Source organism: Crinia signifera, chromosome 9 (assembly GCF_055691185.1).
Source record: "Crinia signifera chromosome 9, ASM5569118v1, whole genome shotgun sequence".
Lineage (NCBI taxonomy): Eukaryota > Metazoa > Chordata > Amphibia > Anura > Myobatrachidae > Crinia > Crinia signifera.
Genome location: NC_139225.1, coordinates 139,311,907 through 139,331,088, shown reverse-complemented (window position 1 = coordinate 139,331,088; position 19,182 = coordinate 139,311,907). Strand labels below are relative to the sequence as shown.

Genomic DNA, 19,182 nt, shown 5'->3' with positions numbered 1-19,182 from the left:
AACCCTTTGGACAATGGGCCTGATCACGAAGCTACTTTTCTTAGCAAAACCATTGCTGCACTGCAGGTGGGGCTGATGTAACATGTGCAGAGAGAGTTACATTTGGGTTATTTTGTTTCTGCGCAGAGTAAATACTGGCTTCTTTATTCTTACTCTGCAATTTAGATTTCCGTTTCAACACACCCCACCCAAATCGGGTATGGCTCATTGGGTAGACAGCATGATGGTCGACAATCATTAGGTCGACATGCAGGAAGGTCAACATAGGTTCGGTCAACAGGGTCATTAGGTCGACACAAACATTAGACTGACAAAAGGTCGATATGGGGTTTTTCACATTTTTTTTAGTCCCGAATTTTCTACACAGTCGCCATGGACACTGAAACGTTGCACCGCACCCACCCATTTGCTAAAAAAGCGACCTTTTGACCAGGTCTGTATCAGGAACTATCACACAATAACGATCATCACAGCACTGTTATACAGAGGTTGGTATCGCAGTGATGTACAGTAGGATACGGTGTCTGTTCAACATGAGTCACAGATACTCTAGGAGAGAAGAAACAAGTATTAAATACAAACTGGATCCGATCAGCATGCGGGATGCCGGCAGTCGGAAAGGGTTAAACTCCAAAAACAATCACCCTCATTTCGGCCCATCTAAACAATATTGTTTATCATATCGCTTACTGTGTACGCTCAATTTTATTTAACGATGCGCACGCCCACAAATCATTAATGAGCACACCGCCCCTTCCCGCCCATCATCTGTACTGCATGCTCGATGCTGACTATATCGTCAAGGATGCATGGAGGGGGGGGGGGCGCAACTTCACGGAACGATATCGTTAAGTGTGTATGCGCTGTATCATTAGCCCTGGACTACCGCTGGTATAGTCAACTATATCGATGGAGAGGGGTATTGTGTAGTGCTGGGGTAGCCAACCCTAGTCCTCGAGAGCTACCAACAGTGCATGTTTTGCAGGTCTCCTCACAGAATCACAAGTGAGCTAATTAGCTCCATCTGTGGATCTTTTAAAATGTGTCAGTGATTAACCCCTTCCTGACAGAGCTAGTTTTTGCCTTCCTGACAGAGCCATTTTTTTCAAATCTGACATGTCTCACTTAAGTGGGGATAACTTTTTTTTGCTTTTACTTATCCCAGTGGTTTTGAGATTGTTTTTTCGTGACACATTGTACTTCAAATTAGTGGTAAATTTGGGTCGATACAGTCTGTGTTTTTTTGTGAAAAATACCAAAATATCGTGAAAAAATGGAAAATTTAGCGATTTGCAAAATGTTAAATTTTCTGCTTGTGAGACAAATAATCTTACCACTCAAAATAGTGAATAACTAACATAGACCATATGTCTACTTTATGTTGACATCATTATTTCAACTTCCTTTTAATTTTTTGGGACACTAGGAGGCTTACAATATGAATAGCAAATTCTCAAATTTTCAAGAAAATTTCAAACACTGATTTTTTTAGGGACCAGTTCAGTTCTGATGTGACTTTGAGGGACTTGTATGTGAGACACCCCCATAAATGATGCCATTTCAAAAACTGCACCCCTCACAGTATTCAAAACAGCATTTTGGAAGTTTGTTAACCCTTTAGGTGTTTCACAGGAATTAAAACAAAGTGTAGGTGAAATTTCAAAATTTCTTTTTTTTTGCAGATTTGCAATTTTAATACATTTTTCAAAGGAACACAGTACATTTTACTAGAGAAATGTGACTAAAAATTGATTCCCCCAATTCTTTTGTTTTCATAAATATCCTATATGTGGCCCTAGTGTGCACGGTGACCAAACCACAGGCTTCATAATAGAAGGAGCACCTACTTGATTTTGGAGCCTCCTTTTTATGAGATTATTTTTTAGGCACCATGTAGGTTTCTAGGCACCATAACATGCTAAAAGTTAGGAACCCCCCCACAAGTGACCCCATTTTGCAAACTACACCCCTCAGGGAATTCAGCTAGGGGTATAGTGTACATTTCAAACCCGCAGGGGTTTCACCAATTGTGGTACAACTGGGCAGTGAAAATGAAAAATTATTTTTTTTACACAAAAATGCAGTTCTGGCTCCAAATTTGTCATTTTCAGAAGGTATGAAGGAGACAAAGCACCCCAAAATCTGTGCCCCAATTTCTCCCGAGTACAGCAATGCCTCACATGTGACCAAAAAATACCAGTTGGGTGCATGGCAGGACTCAAAAGGGAAGGAGTGATTTTTGGATTTTGCAGCTCAGATTCTGGTGGAATTTTGGTGGGTGCTATGTCGCATTAGCAAGACCCCCCAAGCACCAATACAGTGGAACCCCCCCACAAGTCACCCCATTTTGCAAACTACACCCCTCAGGGAATTCATCTAGGGGTATAGTGTACATTTCAAACCCCCAGGGGTTTCACCAATTTTGATACAAGTGGGCAGTGAACATGAAAAATTACATTTTTTACACAAAAATGCAGTTCTGGCTCAAAATTTTTCATTTTCAGAAGATATGAAGGAGAAAAAGCACCCCAAAATCTGTGCCCCAATTTCTCCCGAGTACGGCAATGCCTCACATGTGACCAAAAAATACCAGTTGGGTGCATGGCAGGACTCAAAAGGGAAGGAGTGATTTTTGGATTTTGCAGCTCAGATTCTGGTGGAATTTTGGTGGGTGCTATGTCGCATTAGCAAGACCCCCCAAGCACCAATACAGTGGAACCCCCCCACAAGTCACCCCATTTTGCAAACTACACCCCTCAGGGAATTCATCTAGGGGTATAGTGTACATTTCAAACCCCCAGGGGTTTCACCAATTTTGATACAAGTGGGCAGTGAAAATGAAAAATTACATTTTTTTACACAAAAATGCAGTTCTGGCTCAAAATTTTTCATTTTCAGAAGGTATGAAGGAGAAAAAGCACCCCAAAATCTGTGCCCCAATTTCTCCCGAGTACGGCAATGCCTCACATGTGACCAAAAAATACCAGTTGGGTGCATGGCAGGACTCAGAAGGGAAGGAGTGATTTTTGGATTTTGCACCACAGATTCTGGTGGAATGAATGGTGGGTGCTATGTTGCACCAATACAGTGGAACCCCCCCACAAGTCACCCCATTTTGCAAAGTACACCCCTCAGGGAATTCATCTAGGGGTATAGTGTACATTTCAAACCCCCAGGGGTTTCACCAATTTTGATACAAGTGGGCAGTGAAAATGAAAAATTACATTTTTTTACACAAAAATGCAGTTCTGGCTCACAATTTTTCATTTTCAGAAGGTATGAAGGAGAAAAAGCACCCCAAAATATGTGCCCCAATTTCTTCCGAGTACGGCAATGCCTCACATGTGACCAAAAAATACCAGTTGGGTGCATGGCAGGACTCAGAACGGAAGGAGTGATTTTTGGATTTTGCGGCTCAGATTCTGGTGGAATTTTGGTGGGTGCTATGTCGCATTAGCAAGACCCCCCAAGCACCAATACAGTGGAACCCCCCCACAAGTCACCCCATTTTGAAAACTACACCCCTCAGGGAATTCATCTAGGGGTATAGTGTACATTTCAAACCCCCAGGGGTTTCACCAATTTTGATACAAGTGGGCAGTGAAAATGAAAAATTACATTTTTTTACACAAAAATGCAGTTCTGGCTCAAAATTTTTCATTTTCAGAAGGTATGAAGGAGAAAAAGCACCCCAAAATCTGTGCCCCAATATCTCCCGAGTACGGCAATGCCTCACATGTGACCAAAAAATACCAGTTGGGTGCATGGCAGGACTCAGAACGGAAGGAGTGATTTTTGGATTTTGCAGCACACAGTCTGGTGGAATGAATGGTGGGTGCTATGTTGCACCAATACAGTGGAACCCCCCCACAAGTCACCCCATTTTGCAAAGTACACCCCTCAGGGAATTCATCTAGGGGTATAGTGTACATTTCAAACCCCCAGGGGTTTCACCAATTTTGATACAAGTGGGCAGTGAAAATGAAAAATTACATTTTTTTACACAAAAATGCAGTTCTGGCTCACAATTTTTCATTTTCAGAAGGTATGAAGGAGAAAAAGCACCCCAAAATATGTGCCCCAATTTCTTCCGAGTACGGCAATGCCTCACATGTGACCAAAAAATACCAGTTGGGTGCATGGCAGGACTCAGAACGGAAGGAGTGATTTTTGGATTTTGTGGCTCAGATTCTGGTGGAATTTTGGTGGGTGCTATGTCGCATTAGCAAGACCCCCCAAGCACCAATACAGTGGAACCCCCCCCACAAGTCACCCCATTTTGCAAACTACACCCCTCAGGGAATTCATCTAGGGGTATAGTGTACATTTCAAACCCCCAGGGGTTTCACCAATTTTGATACAAGTGGGCAGTGAACATGAAAAATTACATTTTTTACACAAAAATGCAGTTCTGGCTCAAAATTTTTCATTTTTAGAAGATATGAAGGAGAAAAAGCACCCCAAAATCTGTGCCCCAATTTCTCCCGAGTACGGCAATGCCTCACATGTGACCAAAAAATACCAGTTGGGTGCATGGCAGGACTCAAAAGGGAAGGAGTGATTTTTGGATTTTGCAGCTCAGATTCTGGTGGAATTTTGGTGGGTGCTATGTCGCATTAGCAAGACCCCCCAAGCACCAATACAGTAGAACCCCCCCACAAGTGACCCCATTTTGCAAACTACACCCCTCAGGGAATTCATCTAGGGGTATAGTGTACATTTAAAACCCCCAGGGGTTTCACCAATTTTGATACAAGTGGGCAGTGAAAAAGAAAAATTACATTTTTTACACAAAAATGCAGTTCTGGCTCAAAATTTTTCATTTTCAGAAGGTATGAAGGAGAAAAAGCACCCCAAAATCTGTGCCCCAATTTCTCCCGAGTACGGCAATGCCTCACATGTGACCAAAAAATACCAGTTGGGTGCATGGCAGGACTCAAAAGGGAAGGAGTGATTTTTGGATTTTGCAGCTCAGATTCTGGTGGAATTTTGGTGGGTGCTATGTCGCATTAGCAAGACCCCCCAAGCACCAATACAGTAGAACCCCCCCACAAGTGACCCCATTTTGCAAACTACACCCCTCAGGGAATTCATCTAGGGGTATAGTGTACATTTAAAACCCCCAGGGGTTTCACCAATTTTGATACAAGTGGGCAGTGAAAAAGAAAAATTACATTTTTTACACAAAAATGCAGTTCTGGCTCAAAATTTTTCATTTTCAGAAGGTATGAAGGAGAAAAAGCACCCCAAAATCTGTGCCCCAATTTCTCCCGAGTACGGCAATGCCTCACATGTGACCAAAAAATACCAGTTGGGTGCATGGCAGGACTCAGAAGGGAAGGAGTGATTTTTGGATTTTGCAGCACAGATTCTGGTGGAATGAATGGTGGGTGCTATGTTGCACCAATACAGTGGAACCCCCCCACAAGTCACCCCATTTTGCAAACTACACCCCTCAGGGAATTCATCTAGGGGTATAGTGTACATTTCAAACCCCCAGGGGTTTCACCAATTTTGATACAAGTGGGCAGTGAAAATGAAAAATTACATTTTTTTACACAAAAATGCAGTTCTGGCTCAAAATATTTCATTTTCACAAGGAATGAAGGAGACAAAGCACCCCAAAATCTGTGCCCCAATTTCTCCCGAGTACGGCAATGCCTCATGTGTGACCAAAAAGTGGCAGGACTCAGAAGGGAAGGAGTGATATTTGGAGTTTGCAGCACAAATTCTGGTGGAATTTTGGTGGGTGCTATGTCGCATTAGCAAGACCCCCCAAGCACCAATACAGTGGAACCCCCCCACAAGTCACCCCATTTTGAAAACTACACCCCTCAGGGAATTCATCTAGGGGTATAGTGTACATTTAAAACCCCCAGGGGTTTCACCAATTTTGATACAAGTGGGCAGTGAAAAAGAAAAATTACATTTTTTACACAAAAATGCAGTTCTGGCTCAAAATTTTTCATTTTCAGAAGGTATGAAGGAGAAAAAGCACCCCAAAATCTGTGCCCCAATATCTCCCGAGTACGGCAATGCCTCACATGTGACCAAAAAATACCAGTTGGGTGCATGGCAGGACTCAGAAGGGAAGGAGTGATTTTTGGATTTTGCGGCTCAGATTCTGGTGGAATGAATGGTGGGTGCTATGTGGCATTAGCAAGACCCCCGAAGCACGGTGAAATTATGAACCTAATATTCCATAGATGTGTGGTATAATTTAAAACACTCCTTTATACATAGGCCGGGTTTGTCGGGGCAAGTGTCACACTGGAAAATAGTTTGCTTTCTTATTCCCTTTTTATAGCAAACTTTGCACCTTTTTTGTGTCCTGCCCTTTTTTCCAGTGGAGGGGATTTCATCAGGAAAATGCTGCCCTGGTACAATACGGGGGCCAGTACTAGAAGTACTGGGGCCCTCTGCCTGCTGGTTCCCAAATATTAGGCCCTTTATGACTTCCTCTTGAAAGTGCATAAATGTCCCCCTCTGGCCGGTAGAACGGAATAGCACGTAAGCGTTATACAGTGCCATCTGGATGATATACACGGCCACCTTCTTGTACCAGATTTTTGTTTTCCGCAGGGCACTGTACGGCTTCAGTACCTGATCTGAAAGATCCACTCCGCCCATGTACCTATTGTAATCCAGGATACAATTAGGTTTTGAGGTGTGGGTACTGGTACCTTGTACAGGGACGGAGGTGGTACTGTCTCCGTGAATTGTTGTCAGTATAAGGACATCCCTCTTGTCCTTATATTTGACCAACAACATATTTTCGGTGCATATTCCCCTGCTTTCACCCCTTCTCATTACTTGGGCAATGTGCGTTTTTGGGAGGCCTCTTTGGTTCTTGCGCACAGTACCGCAAGCTGCTGTACCTCTTGAACCAAGGGCCTTAAACAGGGGGATGCTAGTGTAAAAGTTATCCACATAGAGGTGATAACCTTTATCCAGGAAGGGGTGCACTAAATCCCAGACAATTTTCCCACTAACACCTACGAGGGAGGGGGGGCATTCTGGCGGTTGAATTCTTGAATCCTTCCCTTCATAAACCCTAAACCTGTGGGTGTACCCTGAGGTGCTTTCACACAGTTTATACATTTTTATGCCATACCTTGCCCTCTTACTGGGAAGGTACTGGCGGAATTTAACCCTTCCTTTAAAATGTATAAGGGACTCGTCGATACAAATAAATTTTTCAGGGATGTACACCTCTTCAAATTTGGCACTGAAATGATCAATGACCGGCCTGACTTTGAATAGCCGGTCAAAGGTGGGATCATCTCTGGGTGGGCACTGTGCATTATCGGTGTAATGTATGAATTTAAGAATTGTCTCAAATCGAGTCCGGGGCATGGCCATACGGTAAAATGGAGTACTGTACAGAACATCTGTACTCCAATATTGCCTAATTTCTGGCTTTTTTACTATGCCCATATGAAACACCAGACCCCAAAACGTCATCATCTCTACTGCATCTACAGGGGTCCACCTAGCAAATGATGACGTGGGGTTTTGAGCAATAAACTGCTGGGCATATAAATTAGTTTGGTCCACCATTAAATTTATAAAATCATCAGAGAAAAATAATTTGAAAAAGTCATTTTCTCTGAGACCTGTGGAATCAAATTGGATTCCTGGCATGGCCAAAAACTCAGGAACCTGGGGCTCAAAATTGTCTGGTGGTGGGGTCCATACTAGATCAATTATTGGGGGGGGAATCTCAGCTGATCTACGGGGGCGTCTTTGAGGGGGTCCCTCATCAGCAGAGGAGGAAGAGGAGCTTAAGGCAAATCCTTCAAATTCCCCGCTTGCATCACTGGCTGTGTCAGAGTCAGAAGCAAGCATGGCATATGCCTCCTCCACTGAATACATTCTCCTGGATGATTGGGAGGACATTTGGGAGGACATTTGGGAGGACATTTGGGATGCCATTTTTATTTTTGTGTTACCGGTAGTGAAATGTTTCAACACGTGTATAGTGTAGGGGGGGGCACAAACTTTATTTCAATCCGGGGGGTATGTAGTGTGTAGTGTGTATGTAGTGCAGAAAAAAAAAAAAATACTTTATACCAATAAAAAAAAAAAAAAATGAAGGTGTTAAAAAAAAAAAAAATGAAGGGGTTAAAAAAAAAAAAAAATGAAGGGGTAAAAAAAAAAAAAAAGGAAGGGGTTAAAAAAAAAAAGGTCCTGCGCCAAAAATTGAGCACAGATGTTGGTCAGTAACGTCTGTCACTGAACAGCGCTCAAAGGCAACAGGAATTTGATCAAAAAAAAAAAAAAAATAGATCAACCCTGTGCCGAAAGAGATGATCAGTGATGTACGTCACTGATCAGCGCACAGCGGCCACAGGACACCCACAAAATCACAGTGTGTGTAAAAAAAAAAATTAAAAAAATACCCCACAGCACACACACAAAAAAAAAAGGTGATCAGTGATGCGACACTGATTACCAGTGAGGTGCAGCAGGTGCACAACCTTTGGTGCAACTGACAGGTATATATAAAAAAAAAAAAACCTCTGTACCCCCAAAAAAGTTGCTGATCACCTCAGATATAGTGATCAGCACAAAAGGCGGGGACAGCAGACACAAAATTTAGCACTCTCTATCACTATCTCTCTCTATCTCTCTATCTCTCACTATCTATCACTATCTATCACTCTATGACACTGCAGCAGCAGCACTGACAGGTATATCTATATATTAAAAAAAACCTGCGCCCCCAAAAAGTTGCTGATCAGTTAATTTATACTGATCAGCACAAAAGGAGGGGGCAGCAGTCAGTTATATAAAAAATATATAGCACAATCTGTCACTATCTCTCTCTATCTCTCTCTCTCTATCTCTCTCTATCTCTCTATAACTATCACACTGCAGCAGCACAAAATATAGCACTCTGTCAGTAGGCCTCTCTCTCTATCTCTCTCTCTCTCTCTCTATCTATAACTATATCACACTGCAGCAGCACAAAATATAGCACTCTCTGACACTATCTCTCTCTCTATCTCTCTCTATCTCTCTCTCTCTATCTCTCTCTATCTCTCTATAACTATCACACTGCAGCAGCACAAAATATAGCACTCTGTCAGTAGGCCTCTCTCTCTATCTCTCTCTCTCTCTCTCTATCTATAACTATATCACACTGCAGCAGCACAAAATATAGCACTCTCTGACACTATCTCTCTCTCTATCTCTCTCTATCTCTCTCTATCTCTCTCTATCTCTCTCTCTCTATCTCTCTCTATCTATCTCTCTATCTCTCTATCTATCTAGCTAGTACACTGCAGCAGCACAATTTCACAGGAAGGCACAATTATTGAACAGGATCCAGGAAGCAATCAGCAGCGATCAGGTAAGTATTGCAGCAAGTATTCTGGTCAGTATGGCGGCAGGGGGGTACGGTGACCGCACTGCACGCTTTCCAGACCGGAATGGCGTCTGCAGTGCAGTCACCGTTAGTTTAAATCCCCCTCCTTGGCTGTGATTGGTCCGTCGGACCGACGGACCAATCACGGCCTTTGGGGGCGGGCGGGGTGAGGTGGGGTGACACCAGTGTCACCCTTACACCCCGCGGTGATTGGTGCTGTACTTTACAGCACCAATCACCTCTGATCCCGTGTCACCGGCGAACGTTATTCGCCGGTGACACAGGAAAACGCTGTGAATGGCTGTTCACACTGAACAGCCAATCACAGCGATCGCCGACGGGGGGGCGGCATCGCAGCCCCCCCGGGGCATGCACGGACATGTCTGCTGTCAGGGACAGCAGACATGTTGAAACTGTCACCGCGTCTATAGACGCGGTGACAGTTTAAATCCATGACGTACATTTACGCCATGTGTCGGGAAGTGCTTCCCGACCATGACGTAAATGTACGTCAAATGTCGGGAAGGGGTTAATGAGTGCAGCAGCTAGGTTGTCTGGAAAATGTGAACTGTTGGTAGCTCTCGAGGGCTAGGTTGGCTACCACTGGTCTAGTGTATGGGGCTTTAGGGGTTAGGCACCCAGGGAGTATGGTTATGGAGAGGCTGTAGTGAACAGTTGGGTTAGGCTCTTGGGGGGGGGGGGGGGATACTTACCCTCTGGGTTTTAGTATTCTAACCCCCTCCTGCCCCCGGCACGCTTCTCAACTTTAGGACTAATTCATTCAATATAGTTTTCAAGCTGTATATTACACTAAGAAATGGGTCTTCTGACAGAATGGCAGCTGGAGGCAAATGCATCCTACTAAAGTAATTAGTATATAGGTTCTGAATACCCCTACAGTGCATGTGTTCCCCTGACCGTTTTCACAGAGACGCTGACATTAGAAGTTATGCAAAACGATGGAAGTCATTCGGCGGCATCTGTGAAGTGACCTAAATGGAAACCAATAAAAATGGCTGTCTCTGCCGGCATGTAATGGACACAATGCTGCTTCCACAGAGGCGCAGTTCAGGTCGGTACACTGCACCGACCACAGGCATGTGCAAATGTTATTGCTGAACACAGTAGCGTACAAAGTAAGCATCTCGGGGCTTTGTCTTCATCACTCTGGTTCCCGATTCAGATTCTCCAAGTATGACCAAGCCATGTGTCAGTTTGGGGATGATGAAGAGGGACCTGGAGGATCCCTCTCCATAGGGATCTGCATAACAGTAGCCCATAGGCGAATGCTACCTTCATCAGTGCTAGCAGCTTACAGCTCCAGAGCTTGAAAACTCCAATTGCATGGCAAACCCAATAAAAATGGTCAGATATGGAGGGACCATATCAGATATTTGCTGCAGTTCCACCTTCTTACATCCTATGATCCTAATATTTACAGGTATCGGCTAAAATCAACTGAAAATATGGCTTGATATGCCCCTAGGTGAGCGGAGTCGATGCGTTTCTGTGTGGGTTAGTCACATGATTTGGGCAGCACAGAAACACTGTTATAGTGCCCATACACTTGTGAGATATTGCATGCGATTTTGATACACTGCGTGGGCCCGCCCTTAAAATCTCGTGTTGCCAGATATTATGTGCAGCCCATAATATCTATTGCATTGCATGTGGCTTTTAACCACCTGCAATCGCTCGCAAGCGATCTGCGGCAGCGGTAGTCAGTGGGGTGGGTGGCAGTAGTCAGCGGAACTGGGGGCAGTCGGCAGAATTTGAAGAATTCTGATTGGCTGAGAGAGCTCTCAGCCGGGTTGCATGCAGAGCCAGATCAAGGTCTAAATGGGCCTGGAGCTGAAAATGATCAAGGGCCTATTATGCGCAATAATAGGGGTTGTGGCCAGCACCTAATAATGTGGGGGGCGTGCACCTGCCAGGTGGGCAGGAAAATGTAAACTGTTGGGGGCGTGACCACGGAATGTAGGGAGTAGGACGTGTTCGTTACTCTCTCCCGCTCCAAGATGTAAAGAAGGTATCCTGAGCACTTCTCCCTACCTCTGATAACGGAGTATACATGCCAGAAAAGTGAAGGCGGCAGGAGTCAACTTCTGGAAGACTGAGCCGGCATACAGCGACGCCGCTTGGGAGACTGGTGGAAAGCCCCGCGAGACCTGAGAGCCCGGCGCAGCCTGGTGACGTACGAGGGGACGAGACAGGCGGGCGCGGCGTGCAGGAAGCAACGCCAGCCGGCCGAAAGTACACCGTGGAGAAGGGGAGGCTGGGGGACGAAATACCACAACGGTGACCCTGAGTGCCCGAACGGAGCTCCAGTGTACAGACGCCTAAGAGGTCGAGCAGCGGAGACGAAAGGTGCCGGAAGCTCAGATACTTGCATCGCATACCCGGCAGGGGGGACCTTGACCAGCATCAGCTGGGGAGAAGAGACAAGCGGACCGGCTGGGAGGAGGTAACGGAGTCCAGTGGCAGGGCTCCGGATCACTGGCAGGGAGGCAGCCATCGGAAAACGAAGCGGGTGAGCCTGCAAATGAAGGTACCACTCCAAATATAAATAGGGGTTAACTAAGACTGTCGAGCTGTACACTGATAATTGCAGGTTCCTATTTTTGAGCTTAGAGGCGTTTTTGTTCTGGATATTTATAAAATAAGGAAGTGAATTGAACTGTCCTGGTGTATGCTGCATTGCACAGGGGGGACCAGAGTACCAGGGGAGTAAGGAACAAAGGAGGGGTACCAGGATCGAGGACCCTAAGGGGAGAGTCGGTTGATCAGTGAATACAGGGTGTACCCTGACCATTATCTGGCCAAGACAATACCCAGCATAATGGGGAAATCAAAGGACACCACTGCGGCAAATAAACTAGCTAAATTTGCCAGAACCCCAGCCACCCCAACACCATCTGCAGCTAAAAATGATGGAACCCCCCCCCACTACCCCCCCAGAGAACGCAGAGAATACATTAGAGTCTGCCTCCATTCAGAAAGTATTAGATGCATTATCGGCCAGTGAGGGTCGTTTAACAATCAAGATTGGGAAAATTCAGGAGGATCTCGACGTCATACGCCTCTCAGTTCAAAAAGTAAAGGAGCGGACTACTGAAGTGGAAAAAAGGACCTCAGAGTTAGAAGATATAGTAACCCCAATGGTGAAGAATATGGAGAGTATGAGAGTACATGTGAAGAGCATGGACAGTAAACTAACTGACATTGAGGGGCGCCTAAGGCGTAATAATCTTAGATTTCTGGGATTTCCAGAGCATTCGGAAGGGTCCAACCCGGAGCAGTTTCTTCAGAAATGGCTGATAGAGATTTTTGGGAGGGAAGCGTTCTCTAATTTTTTTACAATCGAAAGGGCCCATAGGGTTCCTATGAGGCCGTTGCCTCCAGGGGCGCCAGACCGAACCCTAATTGCTAAAATGTTGTACTACCCAGATAGAGACCTAATACTACGCCTAAGTCGTGAGAAAGGACCTCTGATGTGGGACAATAAAAAAATCTCTGTGTTCCCTGACTACGCCCAAGGGGTTCAAAGGGACAGGGCACAATACGTGCCAGTGAAGAGGAGATTAAGAGAACTGCATCTTGATTACGCAATGATATTCCCAGCTAAGCTGAGAATGGTATCCGAGGGGAAGACCCATGTATTCTTGAGCCCTAAAGACGCCTCAGACTGGCTGGATAGGAACTTCCCGGCAAGCCAGGCAATGGGCACTGCTTGAAAGTAAAACGTGCTTCTCTAACTGCCTTCATTAACTATATTTTCCTCTGAGGAGGGATGGTCGATGTTGTTGGTATTTTTTTTATTTTTTTTGCAAGTATTTTTTGAATTAATTTTTCCCTTTTTTCTGACATTTTTTCTTGTTTGCTTGTTTTCCTTTTTTTTTTTTTTTTTTTTTTTTACCATTGCGATATGTGAATTCTAACAGGGCAATGTTGCATATACCCATGTAATATAAATGCATGACGAGTGTTGGCAGGAGATGGGCATACGCCAAATTAAATATTCCGACAGGAGGAAGGGGAGAGTTGATATGGGAGCGGGAGAGAGGCCTTACTGGGTGGTCATGAAATTTGATGCCCCAAGGCTAGCCCAAGTAGGGTATGCCTGGAGGAGGGAGAGGGGAGGGGGGGTTAGGGATAGGCATGTCAGGAGATGGGGGAGGCATGCAGGGAGGGGGGAGGGGGGGAAGGGGGGGAGGATTGGGAGCAAGTTTACCACCCAGGGTGCAGGTACGGTGCAGGACCAAGTAGAGGGATGCTTCCCCTTGTTTATGGTTAATATGCTTAAAAAAATGGAATGGGGCTGCTGAAATATAGTATCCTTTCGTGGAACGTGAGGGGACTTAATAACAGGATAAAAAGGGCTCTGGTTTTGAGGGAATTGTGTAAATATGCTGTAGATATTATATGCCTCCAGGAGACCAACCTGGAGGGGGGTAGAGTTTTAGCGTTAAAAAAAGCATGGATTGGGTGGACGTTCCACTCCACCTTTACCTCGGCCTCCAGAGGGGTCTCTGTGTTGGTGAGAAAGGGGATCCCCTTTGCAGTTGAGTCAACCTCAGTAGACCCAAATGGGAAATATGTATTTTTGAAATGTAGGCTGGATACGTTTGTGTTTTTGCTGATGACGGTGTATATCCCCCCGCCATTCAACTATGTGGTCCTAAAGAAAGTTGCTGAATTTATGGCCCTGTCTCCAGAGACACCAGCTCTGGTAATAGGGGACTTCAACAACGTATTGGACCCACGGTTGGATAGATGGGGATCTAAGAGTCAGGGGAATATGGGTCAAAAATCCGTTTTTTCTTTAATGATAGAGGAGATGGGACTGAGAGATGTCTGGAGAAGGGACCACCCAGATGTACTTGAATATTCTTGCTTCTCTGGGACACATGAGACGTTTTCTAGGCTGGATATGGCCCTGGCTACTGAGGATTGCCTGCTGAAGGTGTGTGGGGCAACCTATAGAGCCAGGGGCATATCCGACCACTCCCCCCTGGAGGTTTCCCTAGTTCCTGGGGGGCAAAAGGGATTTATATACTGGAAGCTGAATACAAACTGGCTGTCCAAATTAGCTCCGGGGGTAGGATTGGAAGAACAGTGGGAAGAGTTTTTAAAAGTGAATGAGGGCTCGGCGCCAGCAGAAACAATATGGGACGCATTCAAAGCAGGCATCCGGGGATCACTAATTAAAAAAATTGCGTGCCTAAAAGCATCTTATAGGCAAGAAGAACAGAGGCTAGAGAATGTATGTATAAGATTAGAGAAGAGGTATATAGAGGAGGGTTCCCACAGTAGTAAAGAGGAGTGGTTGGCGGCTCAGGCAGCTTGGAATAAGAAGCTTAAGGAAAAAGCGATGCTGGGTGAAGTGTTTAAACAACACCATAGATACACAGAAGGGGATAGACCCGGAAGCTATTTGGCAAATATCGTAAAGGCAGAACAACCACCCAATATAGTCCTGGAGATACAGGATGAGGGAGGTAGGGTGTTGAACACAACCCCCAGCATCGTGCAGAGTTTTGCCCAGTATTATCAGAATCTGTACGAGGCAAAGTCGGCAAATTCAACTGAGGAGATACAAAAATATCTAGCACAGATAACTCCCCCTAACCTGTCGGAAAGAATAAAAAACAGTCTTGACGCACCATTTACTCTTCAAGAGATTAATAATGCAATAAAAACAATCCCTAGTGGAAAAGCCCCAGGGACAGATGGTATCCCCCAAGAACTATATAAGCTTTACTCCCAGTTCTTTTCCCCAAAATTGTTAGAGCTTTTTAATAAGGTGTATGTGGATGGGATAATTCCTCCTTCCATGTCCGAAGCATTAATAATAAATCTGTTAAAGAAAGATAAAGATCCAAGGATGAGAGAATCATATAGGCCCATATCCTTATTGACTAATGACGTAAAAATATTGGCCAAGCTTCTGTCTACTCGTCTGAACAACGCCTTGGGGGGAATAATTCATAGTGACCAGACCGGATTTATACCTGGTAGGTCATCTGCCACAAATTTAAGAAGGCTGTTTTGCCACTTACAAAGTAAACATGGGGAGTACGAGGCGCCAGCGGTGGTCTCATTAGACGCCGCTAAAGCATTTGACACCGTGGAATGGGAGTACCTCTGGAGGGCGTTGGAGTGGATAGGAGTTGGGCCAGTATTCATAAACTGGGTCAAACTGCTTTATTCGAACCCTAAAGCACGAGTAATGATAAACAACTACATATCCCCTAGTTTTCCTATAAAAAGAGGCACCCGCCAGGGCTGCCCGCTGTCGCCAGCACTTTTTGCGATAGCAATGGAACCGCTGGCTTGTGTAATTAGGTCGACTGAAAAGCTTAGAGGGCTTCGGGTAGGAGGGAAGGAAGATCGTATAGCGCTATACGCAGATGATGTTTTACTTTTTCTTGAAAATTATGTATCAGATATGCCGGAGTTACTGGAGATAGTAGATCAGTTTGGAGCTTTTTCGGGGTTAAAGATAAATTGGAGCAAATCATGTATACTACCTTTGAGAGACATGGCAGGGACAACGAGGGCAGCGAACAACCCATTAAAAATCGTGGAGAAATTCCAGTATTTGGGAATTATGATAACTAATAAAGCGGAGGAGTTTGAGGCCCTGAATATCACCCCATTGATAAATTATATCAAAACTAAAATTGTGTCGTGGGAAAGGCTGCCAATGACCGTGACTGGGAGGGTTAACCTTGTAAAAATGGTAGTACAACCAAAAATACTTTATGTTTTACAACATGCTCCAATTTATCTTCCCCGAAAAATATTCCGAATGCTGGAAGGGCTTATATCATCCCTAATATGGAATAAGAAAAGGGTCCGAATAAAGCAGAGCAACCTGACAAGGCCTAAGGCAGAAGGGGGGTTAGCTTTACCGGACTTCTGACTGTATTACCTTGCGACCCAGATGGCCTTTTTGAACTCATGGATAAAAACAGGACAGGACTCGGAATTAATACAAGCCTTGGTAGAGACAGTGTCCCCGGGGCATTCCCCGCTGCACCTGTTACTGTCTGGCAACAAAAAACGTAAATGGCCCCCTATAATTAAGCAGGCGATAGAGGTATGGAAACAGGCCGAAAGAATTTTGGGCAGTAGTGGAATGGACCCCGAGACACCTCTCCACAATACTCGATATTTAAGCGATTTAGGAGCACTGCAGGTAGATAAGGTATGGGGGGAGGTAGGCCTTGTGGAAATTGGGCAGTTATACGACGGGGCGGGATTTAGGACCTTTCTGTCATTAAAGGAGGAGTTCAACTTGGTAAATAGCTTTAAATATCGTTATTTTCAGCTGAGGCATGCCCTGGGAACGCAATTCAGAATAGGACACCCTATATTGGAGGAGTCATTGACTAAGGGATTCCTTAAAAAAACCCAGCCCCGCCATATGATTGCTCAGTGCTACAAACACCTTTTACAAGAATTAAAGGGGGATAACTTGGGGGCATTGTGCAATAAATGGGAGTTAGACCTGGGGGAAATAAAGGTGGATGAGTGGAAGGAAGCGCTGTCCAATGTACAGAGAGCAACAGGGCAGGCCAAATTTCAGCAGGTCCAATTGTATATAATTCATAGATCATACTTGACACCAGAACGTATATATAAGTTCGGGGGTAGGGGTGACAAGACCTGTCCAAAGTGTAAAAGTAGGGACGGAACTTTTTATCATTTATTATGGGAATGCCCTATGGTGGAGAGATTTTGGGCCCAGGTTATTAGGACCCTCGAGAGGTTGGGTGTCCCACAGAGTGTATGCACCTCCAAAATGTGTTTACTGGCGATTAAGGGTGAACATGTTATGCAAAGGAACCTATGGATCTTGGTGATAAATCTTTGTACACTAGCTAAAATATGCATAGCGAGAAAATGGATGGCAGAAGGGGGACCGGAGCCCGCAGAGTGGGTTCCTCTTGTAGATAGCACAATGGAACATGAAAAATATAGGCATATAGCTAGGAGGACAGAAGGAAAGTTCCACGAAATATGGGACAGATGGAGTAATTTAAGATAAATAAATTATCCCAAGGTGGAAGCAATTTTCATCAGATAAAATCGGAGGATCCTGCAGGAGGGGACCTGGACTCGGGAGGGTAGAGTAAACTTGCGGGGTTTTAGAAGTATGTGGGTGTTAGGGGAGGGAATGGGAGATGGGGGGAGTGGAGTACGGACAGTAGGAAGAAGGGCGGTGCATGGAGGGCATGGGCAACCGGCTCAGGAAAAAGTACACAAAACACAATTTTTTCTTTTTTTATTTTGATTGTTAGGTGTATTAGAGTAAGCACTGTATTAGATAGGAAGGTCGTATGGAATTTAAGGAGAGCACGGCATCACAATATGGAGGGGGGATAAGGTATAAGGGACAACATAGTAATAGGCAAATAGTATGGGGTAGGTAAGGGAATTAGTATACACTATACACATAAGGGGGGGAGGGAGGGAAGGGAGGAAGAATGGGGGAAACCCCTCTGAAATGAGAACTTAGAGTAAAACATTAGGGGAAATGGGCCTAAGGGATTAATATAATTTAAGGGTTAGTAGAACACTTAAACACAGGGGGTACACGGAGAACCGGAAACTTCATGCCCGACTCCATGTTGAGACGCCCGACTCCCTCTAAACTTGACGGTGCAACTGTTATGTTAATGGTAGAACAAGTGCTTCATGTAATACGGATTTGTATGGGGGGGGAGGGTGAATTGAATGAATACTGTATGGAATGAAAAAAATGTGAAATAAAAAAGTTATGGAAATTAAAAAAAATAATGTGGGGGGCGTGACCAGTGTTCTGGTTGGGTGGTCTGCTCATGGGTGTGTCTCTATTTGTGTAAATACTTTCAACTAATTATATATGCCTGGAAAAGGCAGGGTGCTGGCATAGGAAAAATTCAGGGAGATATACAGTATTGCCGGGTATACAACAAAATTGCACCCACAGGACGCCGATTAGGGTGGCCAATCCAGGGATCGGGATCGGCAGGATCCTGGGATTTGGCACCTAAAACGCCGGGATTTCAATCCGGGAATTGGAGTTTCCAATCCTGGGACTTCGGGATTAGACTGCGCATGCGCAGTCTAATGCAGTGCTGCGTCTGAGCGAGTGCCCGGGCCGCACAGCCCTGTCCGCACTGCCCGCCCTCCTTTTCATTACCCAGCTTCCCGGCACACGTCTTTACTGTGTGCCCGCCCACCGGCTCCCAGCTTCACCCGTCCACCGGCTCCCAGCTTCGCCCGCCCACCGGCTCCCACTTCAAAACTCCCTCCCGGCTCCCAGCTTCACCGGTCACCCTCCCGGCCGCACTGCACATGTACTGTAAGTTAATATGCGGGGCAGCCGGGTGGGTTTAACCTGGCTACCTCATTTCTATATTAGGAAAGTTGATCCCGGGATCCCAGGAATCCCGGGATTGGGCATTTTTCAATCCCGTTTTCCGGGATTGCAAAAATGCCACAGGATTGGCATCCCTAACCCTGATGTCCTAAAATACTTGCAAGGTCTCCAGTCATAAAAAAAAACACTGAAAGCCAAAACTTTGTAGACAATATTTCAGCACCTTTTATGTGGTCACCTAAGATTACCACACCATATACCCCTTATACAAATCATGCCACACAATAGTAACCCCCTTATACTGTACTTGCCTCTTACACATTATGCCACCAAAATTCACACCGACCGAGTTAAAATTCACACTATGGCACACGGATTGAGTCAAAATTCACGTTATGCCACACAGATTAAGGCAATATTCACATTATGCCACATGGATTGA

The 19,182-nt window shown here is 45.1% G+C and overlaps 1 protein-coding gene across 1 annotated transcript in view; it reads right to left on the bottom strand.

Moving 5' to 3' along the window:
* Window positions 1–405: 405 nt before the first annotated feature.
* LOC146036146 (uncharacterized) overlaps window positions 406–19,182 on the bottom strand; it is a 38,005-nt gene continuing 19,228 nt past the window's right edge. Inside the window, exon 7 of the mRNA XM_083159990.1 lies at window positions 406–549. Coding sequence (XP_083016116.1) covers window positions 539–549 — 11 coding nt within the window. The 3' untranslated portion in view covers window positions 406–538. The remainder of the gene's footprint in view (window positions 550–19,182) is intronic.